The sequence below is a fragment of the Canis lupus genome, chromosome 5 (genome assembly GCF_011100685.1).
Source record: "Canis lupus familiaris isolate Mischka breed German Shepherd chromosome 5, alternate assembly UU_Cfam_GSD_1.0, whole genome shotgun sequence".
Taxonomy (NCBI): domain Eukaryota; kingdom Metazoa; phylum Chordata; class Mammalia; order Carnivora; family Canidae; genus Canis; species Canis lupus.
Genome location: NC_049226.1, coordinates 65191345 through 65217021, shown reverse-complemented (window position 1 = coordinate 65217021; position 25677 = coordinate 65191345). Strand labels below are relative to the sequence as shown.

Here is a 25677-nt window from a genome sequence, read left to right as displayed (position 1 = left end):
GTGTTTGAGTATAGTGCTCTTAGATTCTGCATGTAAGTGAGATCGGACAATAAGAATAGAGAGTCATTTTTTGCCTGACTTACTTCAGTTAATGTAATTTCTCAGGGTCCATCCAGGTCCTCACAGATGGCAGGATGTCTTACTTCCTATTATGGCTGAATAATAAATACTCCATCATTTGACTCTCCCACATTTTCTTTATCCATTCATCCATCCATGGACACAGGTGGTTTTCATGGTGTTCCTGTTGATAGGAATGCTGAGGTGAATGTGAGTATAGACCTCTCTTTTTGTTTTTATTTTCCTTGCATATTTACCTGGAAGTGGTTTCTGGGTCATGCAGTAGTTCTATTTTTAATGTTTGGAGGACCCTCCATGCTGTTCTCCACAGTGACTATACCAGTTTGCATTCCCACCAATGGTGCATGAGGGTTCCTTTTCCCCACCCTCACTGACACTTGTTGACAGTTGTGCTTTTGATGACAAGCATTTGAAGAAGTGGGACGTGATACCTCATAGTGGGCTTGATCTACATTCCCCTGATAATTAATCATGGTGAGCATCTTTTCACATACCTGTTGGCCATCTGGATGTCCTCTTTTGGAAAACATCAGGTTAAGAAACTGTGTTTTTTTTTTTTTTTTAATTATTTATTTATTTATTTATGATAGTCACGGAAAGAGAGAGAGAGAGAGGGGCAGAGACACAGGCAGAGGGAGAAGCAGTCTCCACGCACCGGGGGCCCGACGTGGGACTCGATCCCGGGTCTCCAGGATCGCGCCCTGGGCCAAGGCAGGCGCCAAACCCCTGCGCCACCCAGGGATCCCAAGAAACTGTGTTTTTAAGTCAGGTTGTTTTTGACTGAGTTGTGTGAGTTTCTTACATATTTCGTATGTTAGCCACTTATCAGGTAGATGGTTTGCAAATACTTTACTTATTCTTTTATTCTTTTTTTTTTTTTTTAAGATTTTATTTATTCATGAGAGAGACAGAGAGAGAGAGAAGCAGGCTTCATGCAGGGAGCCCGATGTGGGACTCGATCCCAGGTCTCCAGGATAACGCCCTGGGCCGAAGGCAGGCGCCTAACTGCTGAGCCACCCAGTTGTCCCTTATTCTTGTAGGTTATCTCTCTCTTTCTTTCTTCCTTCCTTCCTTCCTTCCTTCCTTCCTTCCTTCCTTCCTTCCTTCCTTCCCTGTGCAGAAGCTTTTTAGTTGGATGTCGTCCTACTTATTTATTTATTTTGTCAATTTCCAAACATATTTCTTAATTTATTTAAATTTGATTAACATAATAGTGTATTGTTAGTTTCAGAGATAGAGTTCAATGATTCCACTTATTTATTTGATTTTGTGTCCTGTGCTGTGTTCTGATCAGACTGTCCTTACTGAGACCCGTGTCACAGAGCTTTGTTCCTGTGTTTTCTTCTAGGAATTTCATGGTTTTGGGTCTCCAATCATTTTGAGTCTTTAATCCACTTGGAGTTATTTTTGTGCACAGTGTGACATGGGGGTCTAGTTTCATTCTTTCACATGTGGCTATCCAGTGTTCCCAATACCATTTATTGAAGAGACTGTCTTCTCCTCATTGTATCTTTTGCCCCCTTTGTTGTAAATAACCACATATATGTGTATTTATTTCGGGGCTCTCAGCCCTGTTCCATTGATCTGTGTCTGTTGGTTTTTGTTTTTAAGTAATCTCTACACCTAACATGGGGCTTGAACTCATGACCCCGAGATCAAGAATCCTGTGCTCTATTGACTGAGCCAGCCAGGTGCCCTGATCTATGTTTGCTTTTATGCCATTACTATACAGTGTTGATTAATAAAACTTTGTGATATACTTTGAAATCAGGAAGGATGGTGCCTCCAGCTTTGTTCTTGCTCAAGATTACTTTAGCTGTTTGGGATCTTTTGTGGTTCCACATATATTTTATGATTTTTTTTTCCAATGGAAAATTGGAATTTTGATAGAGATTTCACTGAATCTGTAGATAGCTTTGGGTACTATGGACATTTTTATAGTATCATTTCTTTCAATCTGTGAACATAGGTTGTATTTCCATTTATCTCTGTGGTCTTCAGTTTCTTTCATTAATTTCATATAATTTTCAGCATACGAGTCTTTCACCCTCTTGGCTAAATTTAGTTGTAAGTATTTGGTTTGGTTTTGTTTTAAGATTTTTATTTATTTGAGAGCAAGAGAGCAAGAAACTAAGAGCATGGTTAGGGATGGGGGAGGGGCAGAGGGAGAGGGACAAGCAGGCTCACCACTGAGTCAGATGCGGGATCATGCCCTGAGCTGAAGGCAGACACTTCACCCACTGAGCCACCCAAACACCCAGTATTTTATTATTTTTGATGGAGTTGTTAATGGGATTGTTTCCTTTGTTGTTTTCAGGTTGTTAAGGTATAACAATGCAACAGATTTTTTTGTTGTTGTGGACTTTGTATCCTCTGTACTGAATCCATGTACTAGTTACAGTTCTTTGGTGAATGTAGCCAGGCTTCCTGTATGATCAGACCAGCTCCTCTCTCATCTGCAGCTGTGTTTCTGACAGTAGACAGCAGGATACTTAGTCTGTGTGAGCACCAGTTTTGACTGTTCTCATCCTCCAGATTGCAGTAAATTGTCCACACTAAATTTGCTGTATTTTTTCATACTTTCCTAACATTGGGCAAAGTAATGTTTTTAAAGAATATTAAAAAAAAAATAAAGAATATTCAGAATAAATGAAATGTTCTAGATGTACTGAAACGGTTCATTCTTTAAAAGACTGTTTTGATGAATCTGTGTTACAGCAGTCACGCTTTACTATCTTAAAATTTATAACTTTATTTGAATGGCAGGGCTTGATTTTGACCTTCCTGTTGTGTTAATCCATGAAGCCCCCTGTTGATAGAAACACTTTTCCCAGAGATGCACGCTGTTTCCAGTGTGGACTCCGTTCTGGGAGAACTGTTGGAGCAGGAGGCCCAGATGTCTGCTCACATCACCCACTTTGCTTTTCATCCAGCCTGTTCCCTGGCATCCACTGCCCCTACTGGTCCTCAGTGTCCGCAGGACTTTGTTCAGGTCTTGCTGCTCAGAGAGGCCTTCCCACTCACCCTGCTTCATAGTTCCTCATAGCTCTTATCACTCCCTCACGTCACATTACTGTTCACTCATGTGTTATCACCTGATGCCTTCTAAGGTGCAGTCCCCTGCAGGGCACCACAGCGTCAGGGCTCCTCAGGGCCTGGCACAGTGCTGGAGCCCTCATATACTTAATGGTGCTGTAAATGAGTTTTGGATTTGGTAGCGGCCTGCTACCTGTTTTTACCCTGTCATAGTAAATGTAGGATTGATCAAATTGCAGGCTGAGTTCTGCAAACAGAACTTAGTCTGTTTCCCAGATTCATAAAACAGCTGTTTTCATCATATCCAAATCCCTGGTTTTAGAGGGAGAGACACAAGAAAGATGGGCAGACGATATCTAGTATGTTACTGTGCCCTGTAACTCTGTGGATTCCCGAACCACATCAGCCAGTCCACTCTGGTGGTTTGATGTTATGAGCATACTTACTCATATTTACTCTGGCTGCAGACCGCCTTCCCCTACTCCTATTCATATGTCCTGCTTGTTGCCAGGAAGCCAACTAGCTCCAAGTCAAGTGTCTGTATTTCCAGCTCAGGGACATTTTTATACACATAAGTGTGCTTTTACAGAAAGCCTGTTGGAAGGAGGCCAGCTGCACAGGTGGTCTGTGCTTGTTGCTAACTCATGGGATAGACGCCCAACTGGCACTCACTTCTGTTCCCAGTGCTGCCTGACCCCTCCAGAGAAACGTCCATGTGAATCCAAAAAGACTGCTCTAAAGGCAGGGACATTTATTGACATGGTCACCAAGCACCAGATCCCTGTGAAGAACAGCCTCCACGCCCTACATTTGCACAACCATGGACCTTCAGGTGAGGGATGGGGTCAGTGAGAACACAGCTGAGCCAGCAGGGCGGGTTCAGGAGGCTTGACTAAGGGGACTCTTCCTAAAATGAGGTGCAGCTTTCTCACCTAACCGGGCAAGCCTGCTCTCCACTGGTGTCTGCCTGGTTTGCTTCCTTCTGGTAAGCTTATGTCCCCCCCTTTCTCTTCTTCCCCAGACCCTCACTCATGCTCCCATGGGCCTCCCCCAACAGCACCTCTGCTGTTGACAGAGGTGAGCTCACCCTGTCACTTGGTTTGGATTCAGCCTGTCTCATTGTTGCCAGGGAGTCTTGAACCCCATCTTTGATCATCCTGGCTGGAACCCTGCCAGCCTTGCTGCCAGTGTGAAGGGCTAGGGTTTCACCAGAGCAGAATTTCCAACAGTCCTATTTCCTTTTTCTTTTACCAGCCAAAGCTGGTGTGACCACTTCAGGAGGTGGTTGAATTTCCCTGCAAGAGTTTACTTATTTAGCCTATGACAGGTTGGGAATTTTACATCAGCAGATGGATAGAAAGAACCTTTCTTGCCTAAAATAGATATGACTGCATTCATAGAGTTGAGTGGGAAGCTTTTGTCTTAGCTAGTGCATAAGGGACTCTGTGGTGGGGTCAGATGTGCTCCTGCAGATTCGGGGGCATAAATAGGAGTGGGTGGTGATAAACTCAGTGTGTTTTGTCTGCAACCAGCAAGAGTTCTTTAAACCCAGACCACCCATTACCCAGAAGAGGGTGGGACAGACACATGGCACAGCAGGGTGAGGCGCAGGTGGGGACTGATGCCATGTGCCAGCTGAGGGCTGGGCTCCCTGTTTCTTACTCTGTGCCTGTCAGCCTTCTTTCCTGTGGCTCTCCCCCTTGCCTGAGCTGGTCCGTTCTAACATGTATATTTGGTGAGCTGCCTTCTGAGGAAAATCTCCCTCTGGGAGTTCTTACCAGCTTTCCTCTAGAGCTCATAGGCTGGATACAGTGTCGCTGTGTGAAGAGATGTGTCTCTCCTTTTAGGTTTACCTTCTGTAACTAGGCCTTTGGAGATCCTTTGCCCACTCCTGTATCTGGACTATTTTTAGATGTGAGCAGAACCTGGTAACCAATTCTGTAGACTGCATCTGTCTATGTAAATAGAGGGAAATCCCTTTTGTGAAACCTCGTTCTGATCTTTGTAGCCAAGCCAGTGGGTGTGCTTCACTGGGTGGAGCTCAGATGGGTAATTAGGATGTTCTTTGGCATACGGAAATTAATTTCATTCTAGATAAAAATTGTAATTGGGATCTTCGTGCAGGGATTGTCCAGACTGCCTATTGTCTTGAAAGCTGTTCGCTCAACATTCAGATGTCCGTGTGACGTTGGTGCCTGTTGATGCTGAAATGGCAGGCTCCTTATTTCCCAGGAGCTTTCTCCATCATCACGAGGGAGCACTTTTCCACCCGCTGCTTCACACTCTCTGAAGCTTACGGTCTCCTTGTTGTCTCAGGGTGCCAGAGGCCTGTGTGCAGCCAATCACCATCCAGAGTGAGGCACACCAGAGGCCTCCAGGTGGGCTCGGGGTGGGCAGGCATCCATAGCCGCCTTCAGAGGAGTCCGTGAGCCCCTGATAAAGGCCCCCTGCTCTGGACTCGCCCTCAGAAGCTGAGAATAGGGATCCCTGGGTGGCGCAGTGGTTTAGCGCCTGCCTTTGGCCCAGGGCGCGATCCTGGAGATCCGGGATCGAATCCCACGTCGGGCTCCCGGTGCATGGAGCCTGCTTCTCCCTCTGCCTGTGTCTCTGCCTCTCTCTCTCTCTCTCTCTCTGTGTGACTATCATAAATAAATTTTAAAAAATAAATAAATAAATAAATAAATAAATAAATAAATAAATAAATAAATAAATAAATAAATAAATAAATAAATAAAAAATTTAAAAAGCTGAGAATAGCCAAGGCAAGGGAGGTTGCTTTGTAGCTGCATGAGCTCAGGCTCACCATCACTTCCAAGGCCACGTGGCCTTCTGCCACCCTAAAGAGAATGGTGACACTCATTCTAGTCTGCAGTCTTCTTTGCAAAAACTGCACATTATGTTTTCCTGTGCTTTTGGTGACTCTCCCTTCCCATTCTCTGAGCGCACCTGCTCCCCCTCTGGCCCTGCCCATTGCTGGCGCCAAACTAACCAGTGTCCTATCCTTGTCTTGGAGCAGTCGTTTTCCACCACCTCCCATATCGTATGTGGTGCCTTTGGCTTGGTCCATGAATTTGAACAAGTTGTGGTTAATCACACACTAGACCAGTGTGGTGGCATCACACAGCTTTGCTGCCCCCCCAATTATGTTCAATGACCACACCTGGACGGCTGTCAGGAGCCTCATAGGACGTGTTTGGCCCCACAGAAGCAGGTGGGCATTGTCCTGAGGCCATGTGATGGCAGATGGCCCCAACCTCCCACTCTGCTCCCAACTTCGTGACGTTTTGTGCTTCCTGATGAGCTGTACATTCAGAGAGTATTCAGAGTTGGTTCCCTGGCACTTAGGCTTTAAAACAGTAACTGATCTAGTGTTAGAGCAGATGTAATAAACCTTAGTCCGCTGTTCAGACCTCTCATCTGTCCCAGGCACAGCTGCACTGCTTACCATTGAGAAAGTCACTGTTGCCTGGGCATTTTTGAGGAAAAGCGTATCCTGCTTTAGCTTCTTGACTTTTTAAGCTACTGAGTGATCCAGAAGTTGCCCAACACATGAAGACAGGCAGCTAATAGCATTCTCTTGTGTATTCAGATCTAAGCATGGACATCTGGTGTCGACAAGAGTGGGAGACAGGTGGACACAGATGAGGTTGTGAGGTAGAAGAACTTGCTGCTGAGCCTCCTGGAGCATCAGTCCGCCCCCAGATGCAGCCTTGTTTCTTGTGGGGGCGGCAAGGGCAAGAGCTTTACGGAGCCTCGGACAATGTCAGGGGCCTTGCAGCCATCAAGAAATGTAAGTGGATGCCACTTGCCCACCACTGGAAACAGTATAGATTGTTTTTCTTTCTCTTTACCTGGAAATTAAAGTGCAAGTGGGTGGGAACTTGTGCATCCCCTCTGCTGGCAGTCACATTTCTCAGGTTGTTTCCAATTAAGTTCAAAGATGTTTTCAAAATTGGAGTATGGAAGTGATGTGTCTCTCGCTGAGTGCCCCCTCCCAAGGGAAAGCCTGTCCATCCTCCCTCCCCTGGGAGCAGCAGCCAGCCCTTGGTGTCTGGAGGTATAAGTCCTCGGGGTCATCCCGTGAGGACCGGAATTTGGCCCCTGGGATTGTCAGAGTTTCAAGTGCTGCTGTGTGTCTCATGGATTTGGCATGCTTTGGCCTGTGTTATAGGACCTGTGGGGTGCCAAGCTGAGAAACGAGAACAGGAGATGTAAGTTCTTCATATCTTATCTGCGTGTCAGTCCCTAAGGGGGCAGACAGCCTGGTGGAGGCTGCAGAAGGGGTTGTAGCTAGCTGGAGTGGATCATAAAAACTAACAATAGCCTGAGACAGGGAATATGCAGGACTTCCAAGCAAGGTGGGCATTCCGGAAGGAAGGATGTTTGCCAGGCTCAGAGTATCTTCCCTGGCAGGTGCACCCCTCGGGCGTGGTGCTGGGCAGAAGGGATGCAGCCAGCAGGTGCTTTGGGGGGCTGGGAAGGAAGGGCCCACCTAGAAGTCCAGGGCAGGGGCATGGTAGTCCCCAGCCATGTGGACCTCATGCGTGGTTTCCACCCAGTGTCAGGGGAGGTGATCACCATGCAGGCTTCCATGGAAGGCCCCCAGAGGCTCCCAGAACAAAGTAGTGGCAAAGATCTCCCATGGAAGTTGCTGTAACGTGAGTGTGACGTGAGTGTGAACAAGTTCGGTCATTCCTAATTCCCTTTTCCTGGACCTTCATTAGATGCCCTTTTGATTTTAGAACACTTTATGGTTTTTTATCTTGTTTTATCTTTGACCCCAAACTTGGCAGCTACTCTGCACGGAGTTTCCAGACACCTCAGGGTGGCCGCCCTACATTACCGGCCTCTGTCTGCTGGTCTAAGATGCAAGGTGTGTCCTTAGTTGACTTGGAGCCACTTTGTTGTGTTTTGTTCTGACGCTTGTGTTCAGCAGCCTGCGTGCTGACCTTTGCTCCCTGGAGTTTCTCCCGAGGCCTTGAGCAAAGGGTCAGTGCCTGGAAGATAAGACTGTGCTGTAGCTGTGCTAGGGAAGGCCACTTCCTTGGGTAGAGGGACAGGAGGCCTGTTTCCCCTCTCTGGTCAGAAGAGTTTATGCAAATTCCAGGGCCCTCCTGCCAGCTCCTGACCAGGCCGTCCCTGGCCGACTATCTGGTTCTGGCTCATCCTCCCGTGTGTCTTCATATGGCTGACCCGCCCACGGGGGCCACAGCTAGCAGCACTGTTTGGGTGCATCGTTTGTTGGTTTGTCGGCCTGGGGCTCTCCTCTGGAGTGTCCACATTCTCCAAAAGGGGCTTCAGCCTCCAGGGCCCTGTGTTCCTCTGAAAGCACAGGTGGAGCCATTGAGGAGAGTGGGTTGGGCTCTAGCCTAACACCAGCCCTACGGCCCCCAGGTTATAGGCTCTGGGGCAGGGGTGTGACCTCCCAGGGTTTCAGAGCACAGCTGTGCTGGCCATGCTCCCTTACCGCCTGGCACAAAACAGCTTCTCCCATCCCTGCCGCTGAGAAGCAGCCGAGGGTGGGCAGCAGGGGCAGTACACCACTTACGAGCTGCTCTCTGAGTGAGGGAGCTCCTTCTGTGTCGAGGTCCCATGAGGGATGACAATGTGTGGCTAACACCAGGCTTTAATAAAATTCCTGAGAGTGGGGCAGCCCCGGTGGCGCAGCGGTTTAGCGCCGCCTGCAGCCCAGGGCGTGATCTGGAGACCCTGGATCGAGTCCCACGTCGGGCTCTCTGCGTGGAGCCTGCTTCTCTCTCTGCCTCTCTCTCTCTCTCTGCATCTCTATGAATAAATAAATAAATAATATTAAAAAAAAATTCCTGAGAGTGTATCCTGGTCAGCATAGCAGAAGATCTCTGCAAAAGTGGAAAAAAAAAATTTTTTTTTGGAAAAAGATTTTTAAATGACATTTGGGGTTCTTCTGTAATGAATATGAAATGTGATGGTGTAGGAAAGTTTGGAAAACTTTGTGAAGAACAAAGAAAACAGTGAAAAAGGAAAGAGCGTGGATGTGCAGCTCCTGTCATCCCAGGCCCCATGTTTCCCCCACCTTGGGAGTCTGGAGGCACTCATTCTGCCTCCACCAGCGCTCCCCAGTGTCCTCGGCACGTTTCCCAGCAGGGTTTCCCATGAGTTGTTTATGTCCATTCAGTCATTTTTCCCAGAAACATCTGCCATTAAAATTGAAGGTTCTAGTGTTTTGGGTTTTGTTTTTGTTATTTTTTTTGAGATTTTATTTATTTATTCATGAGAGACCCACAGAGAGAGGCAGAGACACAGGCAGAGGGAGAAGCAGGCTCCCTGCAGGGAGCCCCATGTGGGACTGAATCCTAGACCGGGATCACACCCTGAGCGGAAGGCAGACACTCAACCGCTGAGCCACCCAGGTGTCCTGAGGGTTCCAGTTTTGTGTCCAAGTCTGAAACTGTTTCTCCCTGGTTAGGGTCACCAAATCTGTGCGCCAGCTCAGCCGTATTTGAGTCTGGTGGTTTGCAGAAGGGTCCCCTCACTCAGCGTGCTCCTGAACTACTTGGTTCTTGTGCCACCCACATGGTTTTCTGTATCCAGTTCCCAAGCTTAAATACATTTTAAGAGGAAACTACATCATTTCCATATAACAAGCCAGATCATTTGTCCTGGTGAGTCACGGAAGAAATTAAATTAAAAAAAAAAAAAAATGGGGCAGCCCCATGGCCCAGCGGTTTAGCCACTGCCTTCAGTCGGGGTGTGATCCTGGAGACCTGGGATCGAGTCCTGCATGGAGCCTGCTTCTCCCTCTGCCTATGTCTCTGCCTCTCTCTCTCTCTCTCATTCTCTCTCTCTCTCTGTGTCTGTCATGAATAAATAAATAAAATCTTTAGGGGATCCCTGAGTGGCTCAGAGGTTTGGCGCCTGTCTTTGGCCCAGGGCGCGATCCTGGAGTCCTGGGATCAAGTCCCGCGTCGGGCTCCCGACATGGAGCCTGGTTCTCCCTCCTCCTGTGTCTCTGCCTCTCTCTCTCTCTTCTGTGTTTCTCATGAAAAAATAAATAAAACCTTAAAAAATAATAATAAAATCTTTTAAAATTTTAAAATTAAAAACAAAAAATGGTTGCCTCTCTACAGATTAATTAAAATCAGGGACCCCATTTGCCACACTTTGGGGAGTCTGTTCCATGGGATCATGGGGTCACTCCCAGGCCTGGTAGCAGCCCTTCAGAGGGACAGTGATGCTGGCTGGTGGCATGGGGCATGGTGGCAGGGTTCAGGGCACTCATGACCCCTCCAACCCTGTGCTGGCACTGGTGAAAGGGCAGCTCAGAGTGAAGCCCAGACTGTCACCCCTCCTTCCCTGCAGAGGAAATGCTGACTCTGAGCAGCCTGCTTTGGCCCCTCCTCTCGGCCTCGGTGGATTTTTCTGTGCTGTGATGGGGATGACATTTTGGCCTTTCTCCCCCTGTAGTACAGTCATGGCTGCATCAGGAGTCTGTCCATCTACTCTGTGGCCCTGTTAGAGGAACTGCAGACCAGTGGAGCTAGGCACTTCTGATGACCAATGAAAACCTGGTGGTTGAGCTCTTCTCCTGTTGCATTTTTAGGATGAGAGCAATGCAGAATCTAGGAAGGTGACAGCTCCAGGATGGCCTGGGACAGGCTGGAGTTGACAAACAGGTTTCACCTCCTGGGATTATTTTTCCAGGAGGACACGCTTAGGAGCTTGGATGGCAGTCATTCTTAGGGTTTAGGGCCAATGTAACAGGGATTTTATACTTCAAGTTACTGTGTCCTTAGGATACTTTTAAATGTTGGTTACTTCTGATGTGGGATTCTTCACAAGAAACAGACTTGGAACTCGCTAGTTCTGCAAATGTCAACAGGTGACAGTTTTTATGTATTATGATGGAATATAAGTAGATGGCCACAGTGAAGCCTCATGGCAGCCAAGATGCTGGTGGTAGGGAATCCACAGCAACTAAAAATCTACCCTGGAAAGGCAGGGCCTCTTAGGAAGAAAATGATTTTCCTTTGCTACACCCATGAAGGAAGACATGAGTAAATAACCATTCCCACCGAAAGCCTAGTGGGCAGGGTGGGCAGGTTTTGCAAGGGGAGCAAGCACAGGACACAGCAAGAAGTTTGAGAATTCTGACTGTATTGTGAGTCCTCCTGCAGGGATGATCCTGGAAGGGGAGTAGCAGGTAGGTCCTGAGAGAGCAGCCCCCACAGAGTGAGACCCCCTGCAGGGCAGGGACAGCCCCTCAGAGAGGAGCTGGCCAGTCAGTGTCGTGGGAACTGTCCCTTCATGCTCTATGGGACATAGCACTCACTGAAACCACAAATCCCTGGCACACCAAAGAGTGAAGTTTTACAAAAAGGAAGGAAACTCTGGATCACCTAGAAGAAAAACCGAAGTGAATATGGCTGGGTGCAGAAGGACCTATAAGCCAGCAAGAGAGGGAAACAGTTGGCTCTGCCACTACCACCAGTGAAAAACACATGGCTGGGAACAGACACAGGACAGTACAGCATTCCTCCATACATAAAAAGCTTCCTAGAAATGTGGCCACAACTGATAGGGAGTGCCAGAGCTCAGGGCAGCCCGCCAGCCACAGCCACCACCAGAGGCTGTGAAGCCTCTTCTATGTGTGCCATTGCCATGGTTGGGGCTTGACTTGGTGGCTTCCCTGGTGACACAAGAACCCAGGATTGTCAACAGTGAGTCAAAGTGGGCACCCTGAGGCTGCCGAGAGAGCACAGGTGGGTTTTTCTTTGGGGAGAATACTCAACAGCTTACCAAGAACCTGCAAAAAGGGTTCGTTTCCTTGGACCTGCTGATTCCACTTCTTAAGGGTTTGCCCTTAGAAAACACTGTCCCTAAAGATGTCTATGTAAAGAGTGATTTTAATGTTGTGGTTTCCTTTAAAGTTAGAAATGGCTAATAGTGTAGAAATGTTGAGATGCTGTAGCATAGGGGGTAGATTATCACGTGGTCTAGGAAGAGCAGATCTGCAGGGGCGGACGCCACAGAAGAGGTGCAGCCACTGGACAGGTTGCAATTGTGTCTGCAGTGGGTGTGTGTGTGACTGTTGATCGAGACAAAGAGAATACAGGTGCAAAGGAAATGCAGTGGTGCCAAATGTTGGCTGTGTCTGCAGAACGAGATAATGGGATTTTTATTTCCTTGTTTTTATTTTCTCTGTTTTCTAAAACTTTTATTTTTTTATTTTTTTTTTAAATTTTTATTTATTTATGAGTCATAGAGAGAGAGAGAGAGAGAGGCAGAGACACAGGCAGAGGGAGAAGCAGGCTCCATGCACCGGGAGCCTGACGTGGGATTCGATCCCGGGTCTCCAGGATCACGCCCTGGGCCAAAGGCAGGTGCTAAACCGCTGCGCCACCCAGGGATCCCTAAAACTTTTAAATGAACTTTTTAACTGTTTGATTTTTAAAAATACATATAGGGCAGTCCTGGTGGCCCAGCGGTTTAGTGTTGCCTTTGGTCCGGAGTGTGATCCTGGAGACCTGGGATCAAGTCCCGCGTCGGGCTCCCTGCATGGAGCCTGCTTCTCCCTCTGCCTGTGTCTCTGCCTCTCTCTTTCTCTGTGTCTGTCATGAATAAATGAATAAAATCTTCAAAAAATAAAATAAAAAATACATATCATGGGACCAGCAGATACCTCTTTATTAAACTACTGCTAGTTGTCTAGGATCCTACACTTTGGCTCCTTTTTAAGTGTGAGAAGGTTTTAGTTTGTGAGGTGCATCTATGGGCACTGGGCGCCGTAACTGTTGCTGGGTCTCCTCCCAAGGGCTGCTGAGCTCCCTGCTCCCATGGTCTCCATCCTAAGGTCCTGGAAAAGTGGATGTGCTCTCCCTTTCAGGACTAAGCTGTCTGGCTGCCTCCCTACCCCTTTAAGGAGGGCTCCTGGGTTCTGCTGGTGGTCTGCTGGCCACCATAGAGTGTGCCTTTCCCATGTCAGCCTTGGCTCACTTCCAGGTGATCATTCTGCCCACCTGTAGTTACCACTGATGCAGCCCCATGGGGATTTGGGGGAAGTTGTTCCTCGAGCCTGGTAAGTCCCTCCCACTGGTCCACTAGCCCTCATTCCTGATGCTTGCATTAATGCCTGTCATGTAGAAGCACCTCTGACAGTCTCTGGGCCACCATCTCCTCACTCTCTGGGGCTTTGATCACAGTATTTTCTGGGTGAATTAAACCAGTCTCTTCAAACTTCAGAGAATAAAGGAACTGTTGAAGGCTTGGGTTTAATGATTCACCAGATTTCGCATGCACATAAAAACAAAAGTACTCTTAGTTTTCAATTTTTATTTAAATTCTAGTTAGTTAATATACAGTGCAATACTGGTTTCAGGAGTAGAATTCAGTGATTCATCACTTCTGTAGAACACCCAGTGCTCACCCTAACAGGTGCCCTCCTTTGTGCCCATCCCCCATCTATCCAATCCCCCATGTACCTCTCCTCCATCAACCCTCAGTTTGTTCTAAGAGTCTCTTATGGTTTGCTTCCCTCTCTCCTCCCCCCCCCCCTTATGTTCATCTGTTTTATTTCTTAAATTCCACATGAGGGGTGCCTGGGTGGCTCCATCAGTTAAGCATCTGCCTTTGGCTCAGATCATCGTCCCAGGGTCCTGGGATCAAGCCCTGCATCAGGCTCCCTGCTGAGCAGGGGAGTCTGTTTCTCCCTCTCTCTCTGCCTCTCCCCTGGCTTGTGCACGCATACTCTCCCTCTCTAATATAAATAAATACTTTTTTTTTAAATTCTAGATGAGTGACATCATACGGTATTTGTCTTTCTCTGACTTATTTCCACATAGTTGCAAATGGCAAGAGTTCATTTTTTCTGATGGCTGAGTAATATTCCATTGTATATATAGACCACATCTTCTTTATCCATTCATCTGTCACAGGACATCTAGGCTATTGTGGACACTGCTGCTATAAACATTGGGGTGCAGGTGCCCCTTAGGATCACTACATCTACATCTTTGGGGTAAATCCCTAGCAGTGCAATTACTGGGCTGTAAGGTAGCTCTATTTTTAACTTTCTGAGGAACCTTCATATTGGTTTCCACAGTGGCTGCACCAGCTTGCATTCCTACCAGCAGTGTAAGAGGGTTCTCCTTTGTCTGCATCCTCACCAACATCTGTTGCTTTCTGACTTGTTAATTTTAGCCATTCTGACTGGTGTGAAGTGATATATCATCGTGGTTTTGATTTGTGTTTCCCTGATGCCGAGTAATATGGAGCATTTTTTCATATGCTTGTTGTCCATGTGTATGTTATCTTTGGAGAAATGTCTGTTCTTGTCTTCTGCCCATTTCTTGATTGGATTTTTTTTTTGTTTATTCGGTGCTGAGTTTGATAAGTTCTTCATAGACTTTGGATATTAGCCGTCTATCTGATAAGACATTTGCAAATATCATCTCCCATTCTGTAAGTTGTCTTTTGGTTTTGTCGATTATTGGTTGTGCAGAAGCTTTTTATCTTGATGAAGTCCTAGTAGTTCATTTTTGCCTTTGTTTCCCTTGCCTTCGGAGGTGTGTCTAGCAAGAAGTTGCTGCCTGTGTTCTCCTCTGGGATTTTTTTTTTCCCCACTAGGATTTTGATGGACTCCTGCTTCACATTTAGGTCTTTCATCCATTTCGAGTTTATTTTTGTGTATGGTGTAAGGAAATGGTCCGTTTCATTCTCCTACATGTGGCTGTCCAATTTTCCCAAAACCATTTGTTGAAGAGACTTTTTTTTCCCATTGGATGTTCTTTCCCACTTTGTCGAAGATGACCATAGAGCTGTTGGCAATAAAAACTTCATTACCCTTAAACTAAGTATTTGTTGTGCACTTACTGTGTGTCAGCTCTGGAAAGAGCCTGTTGGACAAGGCCACCCCATCCTTCCCAGAGTTTGCAGTATGGTGGGGAATTCAGTAAGTCATCACACCCATAAAAGTAAGTACCGGCATGTTCAGTTACCCTGAAGGAGAGAGACGGATGTCCCTCCAGGAAGGATGCGTGTGCATGGAGACCATGTGTGGAGTGAGTTCTGCTGCCTCTGTAGATGACCCTTTACTTGTCAGGCTTCCCCTGAAGAAGGCGTTTATGCCACGATCCTGCCTCTCGGTTTCCTTCACCAAACAGCACTGCCGTCATAGAAGGTGGCCCCAAAGTTGCTAATAACCTTTGTGATTTTAGCCGTCAAACTGAGCCACCAAAGAAGGAGGCTGCCGCTGCAGGGCCACAGGTGAAGCGAGCAGATGAGTGGAAGGACCCTTGGCGCCGGTCCAAGTCTCCCAAGAAGAAACTTGGGGTGTCCGTCTCTCCTAGCCGGGCACGAAGGCGTCGGAAAACATCAGCCTCTTCGGCTTCTGCCTCCAATTCCTCCAGGTAAGGAGGCCAGCTAGTCATAATGGCTGGTTCATAAACACCACCGGAGGGCTGCACCGTCCTGGTGAGGGCAGTCAGTAGGATTCAAGGGGCATCTGTTTGTCCAGCAGAGATTTATTAACTGAGGTGTTAGATCATCATCAGCAAACAGAACTGATGCTTAGAACCTCAGTAAGGCTTCACACCCCCAAAATAAACAGTTGAGATCAGCCAGCATGTTGGCAATCCAGGATGGAGCACAGACCTGGCAAGGGAGCATCAAGGGAATAAGCTCTCCTATTCACTCTGGGAGAGACCCCATGAGGCAAAAGGCCAGAAGCATGGCATAAGCCTTATCATAGAGTCAGCCCTGTTCTTGACCTGTCAGTTCAGGCTGCAGAGCATACACCAGGTCTGAACAAACAGGCAGGGAGATGGTGGGTGGCAGGAGGCTGATAGGGGCCCACTGTGCTGGGCAGGGACTGGGGAGGTCAGTGTCAATCCAGGGCTTTCATTACGTACACAGATGGGCAGGTAGAGAAATACACGTGTCTATACTGGTGGGCTCACCTGTCCTGGCTCTGTCCACCCAGGGCCTGCCTGGGAGCTGTCCCCCAGCAGTAATGAGTATAGCCATACCCACATCTTGGTTTCTAAACATTATTTCCACCAGAAGGGAGTGGACTGCAGCCTGCCCACAGAGGTGTCCAAAGGGCAGGTGGGGGTAGGCGGGTGGCTGCAAGGCCGGTACCAGGGGGACATTGGTGGTGGGGAGTAGGCATTGGCAGGGGGTGGGGTGATGGTGGCTTAGCAAGTGTGTAGCCCTGTCCTCTGGGTCTGCACCTGAGGATAAGCAGGTCGGCACCAGTGGGCAGGCTAGAGGTAGAAGAAGGCTGGCCCCTCTCCCACTTTTGTTCTTGGAAACTCTAGGTCATCGTCACGGTCATCATCTTACTCTGGCTCGGGGTCATCCCGCTCCCGTTCCCGCTCCTCCTCCTACAGCTCCTACTCCAGCCGGTCTTCCAGACACAGCTCATTCTCAGGCAGCCGGTCCAGGTACGCTCAGGGCTGACAGGTGCGGTGAGTGTGGGTGCCTCTGTGCAGCCCAGGTAGCCTACAGTTGGCTGCAGAACAGCATGTCTCTGCCTGACAGTGTCCTTCTAGGTACTCAGCTGTTCTCAGAACAGTCTAAGCTGTGCATTTTCATGGTCACTTCTAAGGAAGAATATATGGTGAGTTACCAGATATCAGACTGCAGGAACTGGGGGCTCGGGGTGCCCAGAGCACATGTCAGGGGGCGGCTCAGAAGCATTTACACAGGCCTGTCTGTGGGTGTGCCAAAATCAGGAATAAGGCCACTGTCCGGCCACATCCTGTGTACCTGCGCTGTCCCCTGGGCCACTAGCACATGTGGTAATTCACATTCTAATACAGTTAAAATTTTAAAATGTGCATGAGCCCTACCTTGGAGTGTTCAGATAGTAGACCTTTCCCTCTTCACAGAAAGTTCTATTAGACGTTTCTAGAAAGATCAAATAATATGTGTACTTTTCCCACTGAGAATACACAAACTCTGAAGTTTTAGAGAATTCTTCGTTACCGTTCATGTAGAACAAAGTCGTTGAATCACATAACAGACAGGACTGTTCAGGGCCTCTGTTCCTGCTATTCCCCTGCACCCACATGTCCCACCTGCAGGAGGTGCTGAGACAGGGAGACCCCTGGCTCCCTTTCCTTTCCCTTCACCCCATTTGGGGTTGAGTTAGCAGAGCAGAGGTCCAAGGCCAGAGGAAGGTAGAGAGTGGAGGATGGCCCGTGTGGGGGCCGCCTCCACTGTACCCCAAAACCATGTAGTGCGCTTCTGCTCCACACTGCACCCCTGCAGCTGCATTGTCTCCATACACACAGAGAGGGCAGTGCAGCTCCCCTGGAAGGCCAGGACGAGGATTGGACCAAAGACTTCATGGTTGCAGTCCTTAAGCAGGACTGCACCCGCACACAGACATGCACACTTCTTCGGGAAGCGTGTCACCAGATGAATGTTCTTGGAATAAATCGATCCGTCCCACGGTGGTGCCCCTTCCTGGCAGATTTTCTTCCTTGAAGACAGTTCTAGAGACGATTAGAACAGCATTAAGAGGTCATTGGAGCTTCTGAATCTGATGGTCAAGGTCACATTCTTAGTGGGAGGGTGTAAAACAATTGGAGTCAATTATGTGGGACCTCCTGTAATTGTTGAATCTTGTACACACCAATAGCAGTGAGAAAGAAATGCGACCCTTTTTCTCAGGGGTTCTAGAGGGTCAGCCATGGGTGCTGGAGTCTCACAACCTTGTGGCCAGGGATACAGATGAAGGCTACGAGGCATGGGGCAGTCAGGGAATGCTGCCTGTAGGAGGTAAGGTGGAAGATGGAAAGGCTCTCCATCAGAACATCGGTGGCCATAGGATCTGTGTGGCTTCGTTTAGGAAACAAGGCCAGTAAGCTGTGGGGAAGAAGCCTGAGGCCACACTGAGAAATTTAGAAATTTTGGAAATGATAATGGTGCCAGGGGGACAGGGCGCTGCCTCCACTACAGGTGCCCAGACGGCACTGAGAGATGGGCGGGGACCTGGCTGCCCTTCTTGGGAGGCATCTTGGTCACCCAGCTCTGAAGAAACCACACTCAGGACCCTCCCTGTGTTCCAGAGCATTTCCCTCATAAGTTTTAAGACAGTCTCACACCACGACAGAGTCGTCTTAGCCATTTTCTCAGAGTCAGCTGAGACAGGTTCTTGGCCACTTGACCTGCCCTCTCAGGTCGCCTCTATACCCCTGCTGCCCCCTGCCCAGGACATGCTCAAAATGTCTGCTCCCAGCAGACCTCTCCCCAGCCCACACCCCACCAGCTCCTGGGTGGGCCTGCGTGGCCGGTGATGGTGGTCTGACAGTGTGGTGGCCACACATGGGCATCAGCCACGAAGACAGCAAGGAGGAGGGCACTTAGCTGAGGTGTCCCTTCCTGTCTCCTGTGGCAGGCAGCCCCACCCTGATGAAGCGCACATTTCCTCCATGCCCTACCTTATTTCTTTGGTCTGTTGCTTGGCTGAAAATGTTGAGTTGTACACGACAGTTAAACCAACAACCCAGGAGCCTTTTGGAGGCTTGCCTCCTGTGGGATGTTATGCTGGATCCTGTGATAGGTCATCAGCCTGACCGGGGTGGCCTCCATAGTTTCCTGGTCCGCATCCCTGCCTTGGAGCTCTGTCTGTGCTGCTGACACCTGAAACCAGAGCCCATCACCATTTACTTGAGCACAAACACTTCCCGGGCCTGGCGGGTCTCAGATCACCACCCCCCACCTTCCTGCCACCTGGGCCTTGGTGCTGTGCTCCCTCACTTGGCCTCTGTCCTACTTGTGCCACTGTGTACTTGCTGGGCTTCACAGCAATGCAGAGCATGTGGCCTTGTGCAGGATCCATCCGCCTGGTTACTCTTTCCCCTCAGTATCTTAGGAAGGGACCAAGAACTGCCTGGAAGCCATTTTACGTATATGAGGCAGCTAAGTAGAGGTTTGCAGTACTGTGGGCTGTGTCCCTGGTGTGCTTGGGTGTGGACCCATGTACCATGGCATTCCCCTTTCATGCTCCCGTTTCCTCCCTAGGTCCCGCTCCTTCTCCTCATCCCCTTCCCCGTCTCCAACGCCTTCCCCACACAGACCTGTGAGAACAAAGGGGGAGCCTGTTCCGCCTCCCGGGAAAGCAGGGTAAGTGCCCCATGGGGCAGGCTCTCCTGTTCTGTCTCTCTCCTGTTGCATCTGTAAAGAAACCCCAGGAAGACCCCTTGGAAGATGGACAGAGAGGTCAGGGGACCAGGATCCAGGGGCCACCTCTCACTTCATGCCATTTGGACATTGGGCCCACATGCACATTGGTATGCCTGCACCTGGTGCACCATGGTGATGGCCATGCTTCTTGGGGTTAGACCACTTCACCTGCCAGGAGCAAGCACCACAGTTCTTCTCCAGCAAGCAGGAGGGAGATGGTTCCTGGTGCACTTCTAGGACTGTGTCTGGGATGTGTGGAAAGGGGTGGCTCCCCTAGACTGGTCTCGTTCACATTTGCTACTCCTGGAATGGGTCACATTGATCCTTGTCAACAGATGTGTCATGTATTAGAAACATCTGGAACTTCCCAGACAGACATCACAACACCTGACATGCCGTATCTCGGGTTGCAGCCGTACCTTGCCCACACTACCCCAGAATGACAGTGGGCTTCCTTCCAGAGCACCGCAGAGCACAGAAAGGCAACCAGAAGTGGAGTTGACCCTTCTGCTTGCATGGCGAGGGCAGGGCACATGTGAGCAGACGGGCCCTGCTCTGTCACTTGTCCTTGCATTTATTGCTCACTTAGCAGCTGATAGCTGGGCACTCAGTGGGTGGCCAGTGCTAAAATGCTCCACATGGCAGATTTTCATCCTGAATGGAGTCTGCCAACAGGCCTCGTGAGCACATAGGGAATCCGGAGTCACTCACTCTTCAAAAGTGAACAGTATTGTGTTGTAACTTATGTCAGGGGTATCATGTTCATCTAAATTGTGCCATTTGGTGGGCTTAGCAAACATGTGAGGCCACCCCACATCTAGACTGCACAGGAGGCAAGCTTGTGCATGCGTCTCCATCTGCACAGATCTTAACTCACCCGACACTGTGCTGTGCAGCTTGCTTTTGCCCAAGACTTTGTTTCACGATAATTCCCCCTGAACCATGAGTGTTCAGTGCTGCTGGAATGATCGGCAGGGTATCCTCCTCCCACTGACAACACAGAAAAGCTTTTGGGGCCATTCTGTATAATGCAGTGTGGGTCCCCGACATGAACAGCTCTGGTGCCCTGGGAGGTCCATCCTTCCCCACAGGGCTGGGTTGAAGCAGCCAGGGTCAGGAAAGCAGGTGGTTCTCAAGGGCTCTTCATATGGACCTGTCCTCCATCTGTGGGGCCAGGTGTGACCTCTCTCTATTTCCCGTCACAGAGAGAAGTCAGTGAAGAAGCCAGTCCCGCCTCCAGCCCCAGCACAGGTTCCCAAAACCACTGCTCCAGCCCCTGAGCCTGCCAAGCCAGGAGACCCTCGGGAAGCCAGGAGGAGGGAGCGACAAGCTAGGAGCCCCCCCAGGAGGTGAGAGAACAGGCATTGGGGTGGGGTTGGGGGGGACTGGCGTTTGGTCCTTGTCCCCTTATGGCTATCCAGTCACATCACGTACCTGAGCCTTAGCTTCCTCCTGAGCACAAGCAGATGTGGTTGTGCAGAACACTGGCCCCCCTTAATGCCAGGGAGAGGGTTGGCATCTTTCTCTTGAGGAAAAATAGCCCTTACAAGCAAGCAGAGCCCTGTATACTTGGGAGTTGGGTTCTGGGGGGCGCCGCAACAGCGGCACTGGCAGGGCTCCTCTGTGTTGCAGGCGGACCGTCAGTGGCAGCGGCAGCGGCAGCAGCTACAGCGGCTCTAGCTCCAGATCCAGGTCATTGTCAACACCTCCTCAGCCTTGGTCCCCCAAACCCTGACAACCTCCTCCCTCAGCCCAGGCACCCACCACGGGCATAGCGGGGACTGGCTCACACAGGCAGCCACAAGCATGCACAGGTGCCCCACAGGCCTCATGCTGGAGAGCCTGGCAGATGGCCGTAGCAAAACGTGAGAATAAGTAGGAAAGAATTCTGCTTTTGAGCTGTTTGAAAAGAAATCGGTGTCAGATCCATCCTTAGATTCCTGTATTCATCATTCTTGTTGATTTCTCAGCAGTAGGTGGTTTATACATTTGCCCAGATCTTCCTAAAAGAGGTTTAAAGACCCACCTTCACACAAAACTGGCCCTTCCTTTCTCCCCTGATCCTTTGAGTGTTTTCTGAGAGTGACAGGACTCAGTGGCCTGCCGTGTGGCATGTCCTCACAGCAAGAGCTGGCTGCCGGCTCTGTGCTTTCCAGAGCCACGTGCTGGGCCTGGGCGGCCTCTGCACTGGTATCTGGTGCAATTGCAGGGCAAAACCCTCCCCTTTCTCAGGCCTCATTACCTGGGCACCCAGCTCTGTTGTCACCAGCCTGATGCATCATATACACCCTGCCCAGCACACAGGGCAGCTGCTCATTTGTGCAAGGGCCCTCAACTCCACGACGGGGCATCCCCTCACCCTTGGGCACCTTTAAACCACCCAGAGGACCCCCTGAAATCTCCAGTTTGGTGGTACATGCTCCTCAGAACTGGAGACGGGAAGGTGGACGTGGACACCCACTCCAGCTCCTGTGAACACTGGCCCCCCGCCATCTCCCAGTCAGGGCCATGTGGGTGCAGATGTGCTTGTGTGTGTCCAGGTCCCTGAGCGTGAGCAGCGTCTCCTCGGTGTCCAGCGCCACGTCGAGTAGTAGCTCAGTGCACAGCGTGGACTCAGACGACATGTACGCAGACCTGGCCAGCCCCGTGTCCTCAGCAAGTTCGCGGTCCCCCACCCCAGCCCAGACCAAGAAGGAGAAAGGTACAGGGGGCTCCTCATGTCCTGGGCATTGTGGCTGCAGAGGCGGGCAGGCCCTTCGTGGAAAGAGGGTGTGCACACAGCCTCACTTGTTTAAACAGAAAGCACAGGGACCTCCCAGCTCTGTCCCACAGACTCGTTGCCTACTGATGGCACGTCCCTCCACCAGTGGCCCACAGGAAACCACTGTGCCAGGATGGCGACTATGACTTAGCATTTATTGTTGGCAGGAAAGTCGAAGAAAGAAGATGGGGTTAAAGAGGACAAACGGAAAAGGGACCCGTCTGCACAGCTCCCCAAGTCCTCAAAGCCTTCCACTGGCAGCAAAGCCCAGCAGCCCACAGCCCCCCAGCAGGCACCTCCAGGGCAGCCCCAGCAGGGCACATTCGTCGCCCATAAGGAGATCAAGCTGACACTGTTGAACAAGGTGAGGCCGTGGCCACTGCTGCTGCCACTTCTAGCAGCCCAGCTCCTTGGGGCCACCCTGGTCTCTGGGGCCAGTTTACTCCTGGGATTGAGGCTGGTCAGCAACCTGCTTGTGCTGCTGCCCCAATATATGATCCATGGGTGTCAGGTGACCAAGCCCAATAGCATGTTCTACGAGATGAGAACATCCCAGGGTGGTGGGTGCTCTCCTAGGGTGCCTTTCATGTGACCTGGCTTATGTGAGCTGACGTCCCCTGGGGTCTCAAATGGGGCTGATGGCCTCAGGGAACAGTGTCTCTGCAGGCACTTTTGCTGCAGAGAATGAAGGCCCGAAAGCCCGGGACTTGCTTCCCATGGGGCTCCAAGAACACCCAGAGGAGGACCAGGGTGGGGGTGGGGGGACAGAGACTGTCACCACCTTGGCCAACAGCTCAGCCCGCCATCCTCACTGTGCTCCCACCTCGGTTCCAGGCGGCTGATAAAGGGAGCAGGAAGCGCTATGAACCATCAGACAAAGACCGGCAAAGCCCTCCGGCCAAGCGAGCTAACTTATCCCCAGACCGAGGTGAGTCTCCAGCGGTCACAGGACCAGGAGGGTGGAGGGGCTGGGACCCCACAGGCTCTGGAGAGCTCTGGGCCCTGGGGCACTTCCACTTGTGTAGTTACTGGGGTAAGGTGTTAGAATTATTGATGTGAGAATAATAGTAACAAAGTTACTGTATTTTAACACAAGTAACTTTTTTTATAAAAATAACCACATTTCAAATGAACAAAAGTTAAGACTGTCATTGTTTTTTTAATATTTCCACTGTCTGGCTGCCAGAAGGTGGTTCATCCTCCTCTCTGTGATAGCACAGGGTGCGTGGACTTGGGGGGCATGCAGAGGGCAGCAAGGGGCTCAGCGTGGCTACACCAAAAGTCCAACTCCAGTCATTTGCCAGGTGGTGTCAATCGCTAGCACACAGCCATCATTCCTCCCTAAAAGGGGGCAGAGAGGCCTGACAGGAGCAGGAGGGGGCACCCCTGGCCTGTGCCAGCGAGCCCAGGTCCCTGATATGCCCACCTAGGCACTGACACCCCCATCGCCCTCACACGGGCCCCCATGCTCACTGGACAGCGGTGTGAACTACCCCGACTTCCTGGTTTCACTTCTTTGTTCCGCCTGTTTGTTCTCAGTTCAAAGGCATGAACGATGAGTGTCTTAGTGTTTGATAAGTGGCAGCTTGGTGGCCTGCCCTCACCTCGGCCTCTGTGGGCTCTTGGGCTTTTCACTCTCTGACGTGACCAGCACTACCCTGTCCCTTGTTTCTGACTGGCTCTGCCTTCTGCCTCTTCCTGTGAGAGCAAGCAGGTGGTACTGAGCCACCGTGACACCGGGATGGTGTCTTGGGCACCCGGCCAGGCCGCCCCAACCCTGTCCGTGCACACCAGCCCGCTGTGGGTGGGGCCTGTGTTCTTACCTCATCCTGTGTCATCCAGGTTCTCGGGACCGGAAGTCAGGTGGGAGACTTGGCTCCCCAAAACCAGAGCGGCAGAGAGGCCAGAATTCTAAGGTGCCTGTGGCCCCACCGGACCGGTGAGTGCACCACCGCCCCGCCCCCCCCCACCACCACCACCACCTTCCCCTGGGCAGACCACATGGGTGCCATTGCCTCAGGGTGGGCCACCCATAGCTTCCCTGCCCTGGAGCAGGTCCCAGAATGAGGGGCCTAGGCATGACGCTTTCTAGAGCTCCCAGCTTCTACTGCCTTCCCAGTCAGCCTTGGAAACAGGGCAGACTTCTTTGTCACAGGAGGTCAGCTGTGAGGCCCGCCCTTGCCATCCCACTGCTCGAGGGCATGGTCCAGATGGGTATAGCCCCCCACACGCCCCGGCCCTTAGGGCTCCTCCTGAGTCAGCAGCATGGGGTTTCTCCCCACCGCAGGGGGAGGCCACAGAGAAGCACCAGAAGCAGGAGGGGTGGGTCAGCGAGGCCCCCTTCACTCTTCACTCTCCACCACTGAGGTGGGAGGAAAGCACACCTCCCTGCGGCCAGGCCAGACCACCAAGCACCAGGGCCCTGGGTCCTTACCCAATGGGAGGCTCCAACAGACCCTCTGACGGCCCCCCTCCCCCCACTGCAGGAAGCGCCAGTTGTCACCCCAGTCCAAGAGCTCCAGTAAGGTCACAAGTGTTCCTGGCAAAGCCCCTGATGCCGGCACCGCCGGCACCGTCTCCACCGGCACCAAATCAGGGAAGGCCAGCACGCTGTCTCGGCGGGAGGAGCTCCTGAAGCAGCTCAAAGCCGTGGAGGACGCCATTGCGCGCAAGCGGGCCAAGATCCCCGGGAAAGTGTAGGGGCCCCGTGGGCTCGGCCCCTGCCACAGTGAGAGACTCTTGTGTTTTTATAACTAGCGTGAGCACAGCCGTCTTGGATTTTGAAGTTAATGTCTCATTTTGGCTGTGATTCTTTTTAAAAATTAAAAAAGAAAAAAAAAGTTTCTCAGCTGGAAAAGAAGCCACATGTGATGAAGATGATGCTGAATCCTGGTCTTCTCCTGACCAGACCAGACTGAAGCAGCCCCATCCCAGAGCAGAAGTCCCGCCAGACAGACAGGCAGGCAGGCAGGCCGGCGGCAGGAGCCAGGACACGGCACCTGTTTTATGTAAATGATGGGTCCCAGGCGTCCAGTTCCGCCTGCCCGTGCTCTTTCCTACCCTCTGCCAGCCAGCCTGCCCCGAGTCCTGTCCTCCGCACGTGCTCCTTCCCGGCCGGGAGTGCCACATGCTCCTGAGCAGCCGCCTCCCCACCCCTGCCCTACCCCAGGGTCAAAAAAAAAATAGATATATATTCTTGACTGAAGTCCGATTGGGAAATATTTCCTGTCTTTTATTTTAAGCATCAGATTGTTTTAGTTGATTTAAAAAGGAAAAAAAAATACAGAAAAGACCAAAAAAAAAAAAAGGCTGAGGGTGTTGTTGGGCATCTGTCTAATGTGGAGGGTCTTTTTTTGAGGGGTCTCCTAAAATAAAGTATTTTGATAAACAGCCGTCTTGTGCTGGTGGTGATGATTCCTTGGGCCTGGGCCCCCACCTCCACCACGATGCCCATGTGGCCCCTGGGAGGCCCCAGTGAGATACCCTTGGTGCATCTAGCACAGGGGCTCTGCCCCCAACCCTGCCGCCCCCCCAAAGGTGTTGGGCACTCAGTGCTGTAGGGTCCACCATGGGGAGGGCCATGCGGGCTGCCCTGCTACTGCAGCCCCTGCTTGGGGGATGGAGCTCGCAGA

General features: G+C 50.6%; 1 protein-coding gene across 3 annotated transcripts in view; it reads left to right on the top strand.

Moving 5' to 3' along the window:
• Nucleotides 1-25352, top strand: part of ZC3H18 (zinc finger CCCH-type containing 18) — a 65754-nt gene extending 40402 nt beyond the window's left edge. For all 3 annotated transcript variants that reach the window (XM_038538070.1, XM_038538069.1, XM_038538071.1), the window contains 10 exons: nucleotides 15309-15500; nucleotides 16410-16535; nucleotides 19123-19224; nucleotides 20490-20633; nucleotides 20917-20976; nucleotides 21825-21985; nucleotides 22213-22409; nucleotides 22880-22973; nucleotides 23888-23984; nucleotides 24532-25352. In XM_038538070.1, the coding sequence (XP_038393998.1) occupies nucleotides 15309-15500; nucleotides 16410-16535; nucleotides 19123-19224; nucleotides 20490-20633; nucleotides 20917-20976; nucleotides 21825-21985; nucleotides 22213-22409; nucleotides 22880-22973; nucleotides 23888-23984; nucleotides 24532-24745 (1387 nt within the window). In that variant the 3' untranslated portion in view covers nucleotides 24746-25352. The remainder of the gene's footprint in view (nucleotides 1-15308; nucleotides 15501-16409; nucleotides 16536-19122; nucleotides 19225-20489; nucleotides 20634-20916; nucleotides 20977-21824; nucleotides 21986-22212; nucleotides 22410-22879; nucleotides 22974-23887; nucleotides 23985-24531) is intronic.
• Nucleotides 25353-25677: the final 325 nt, after the last annotated feature.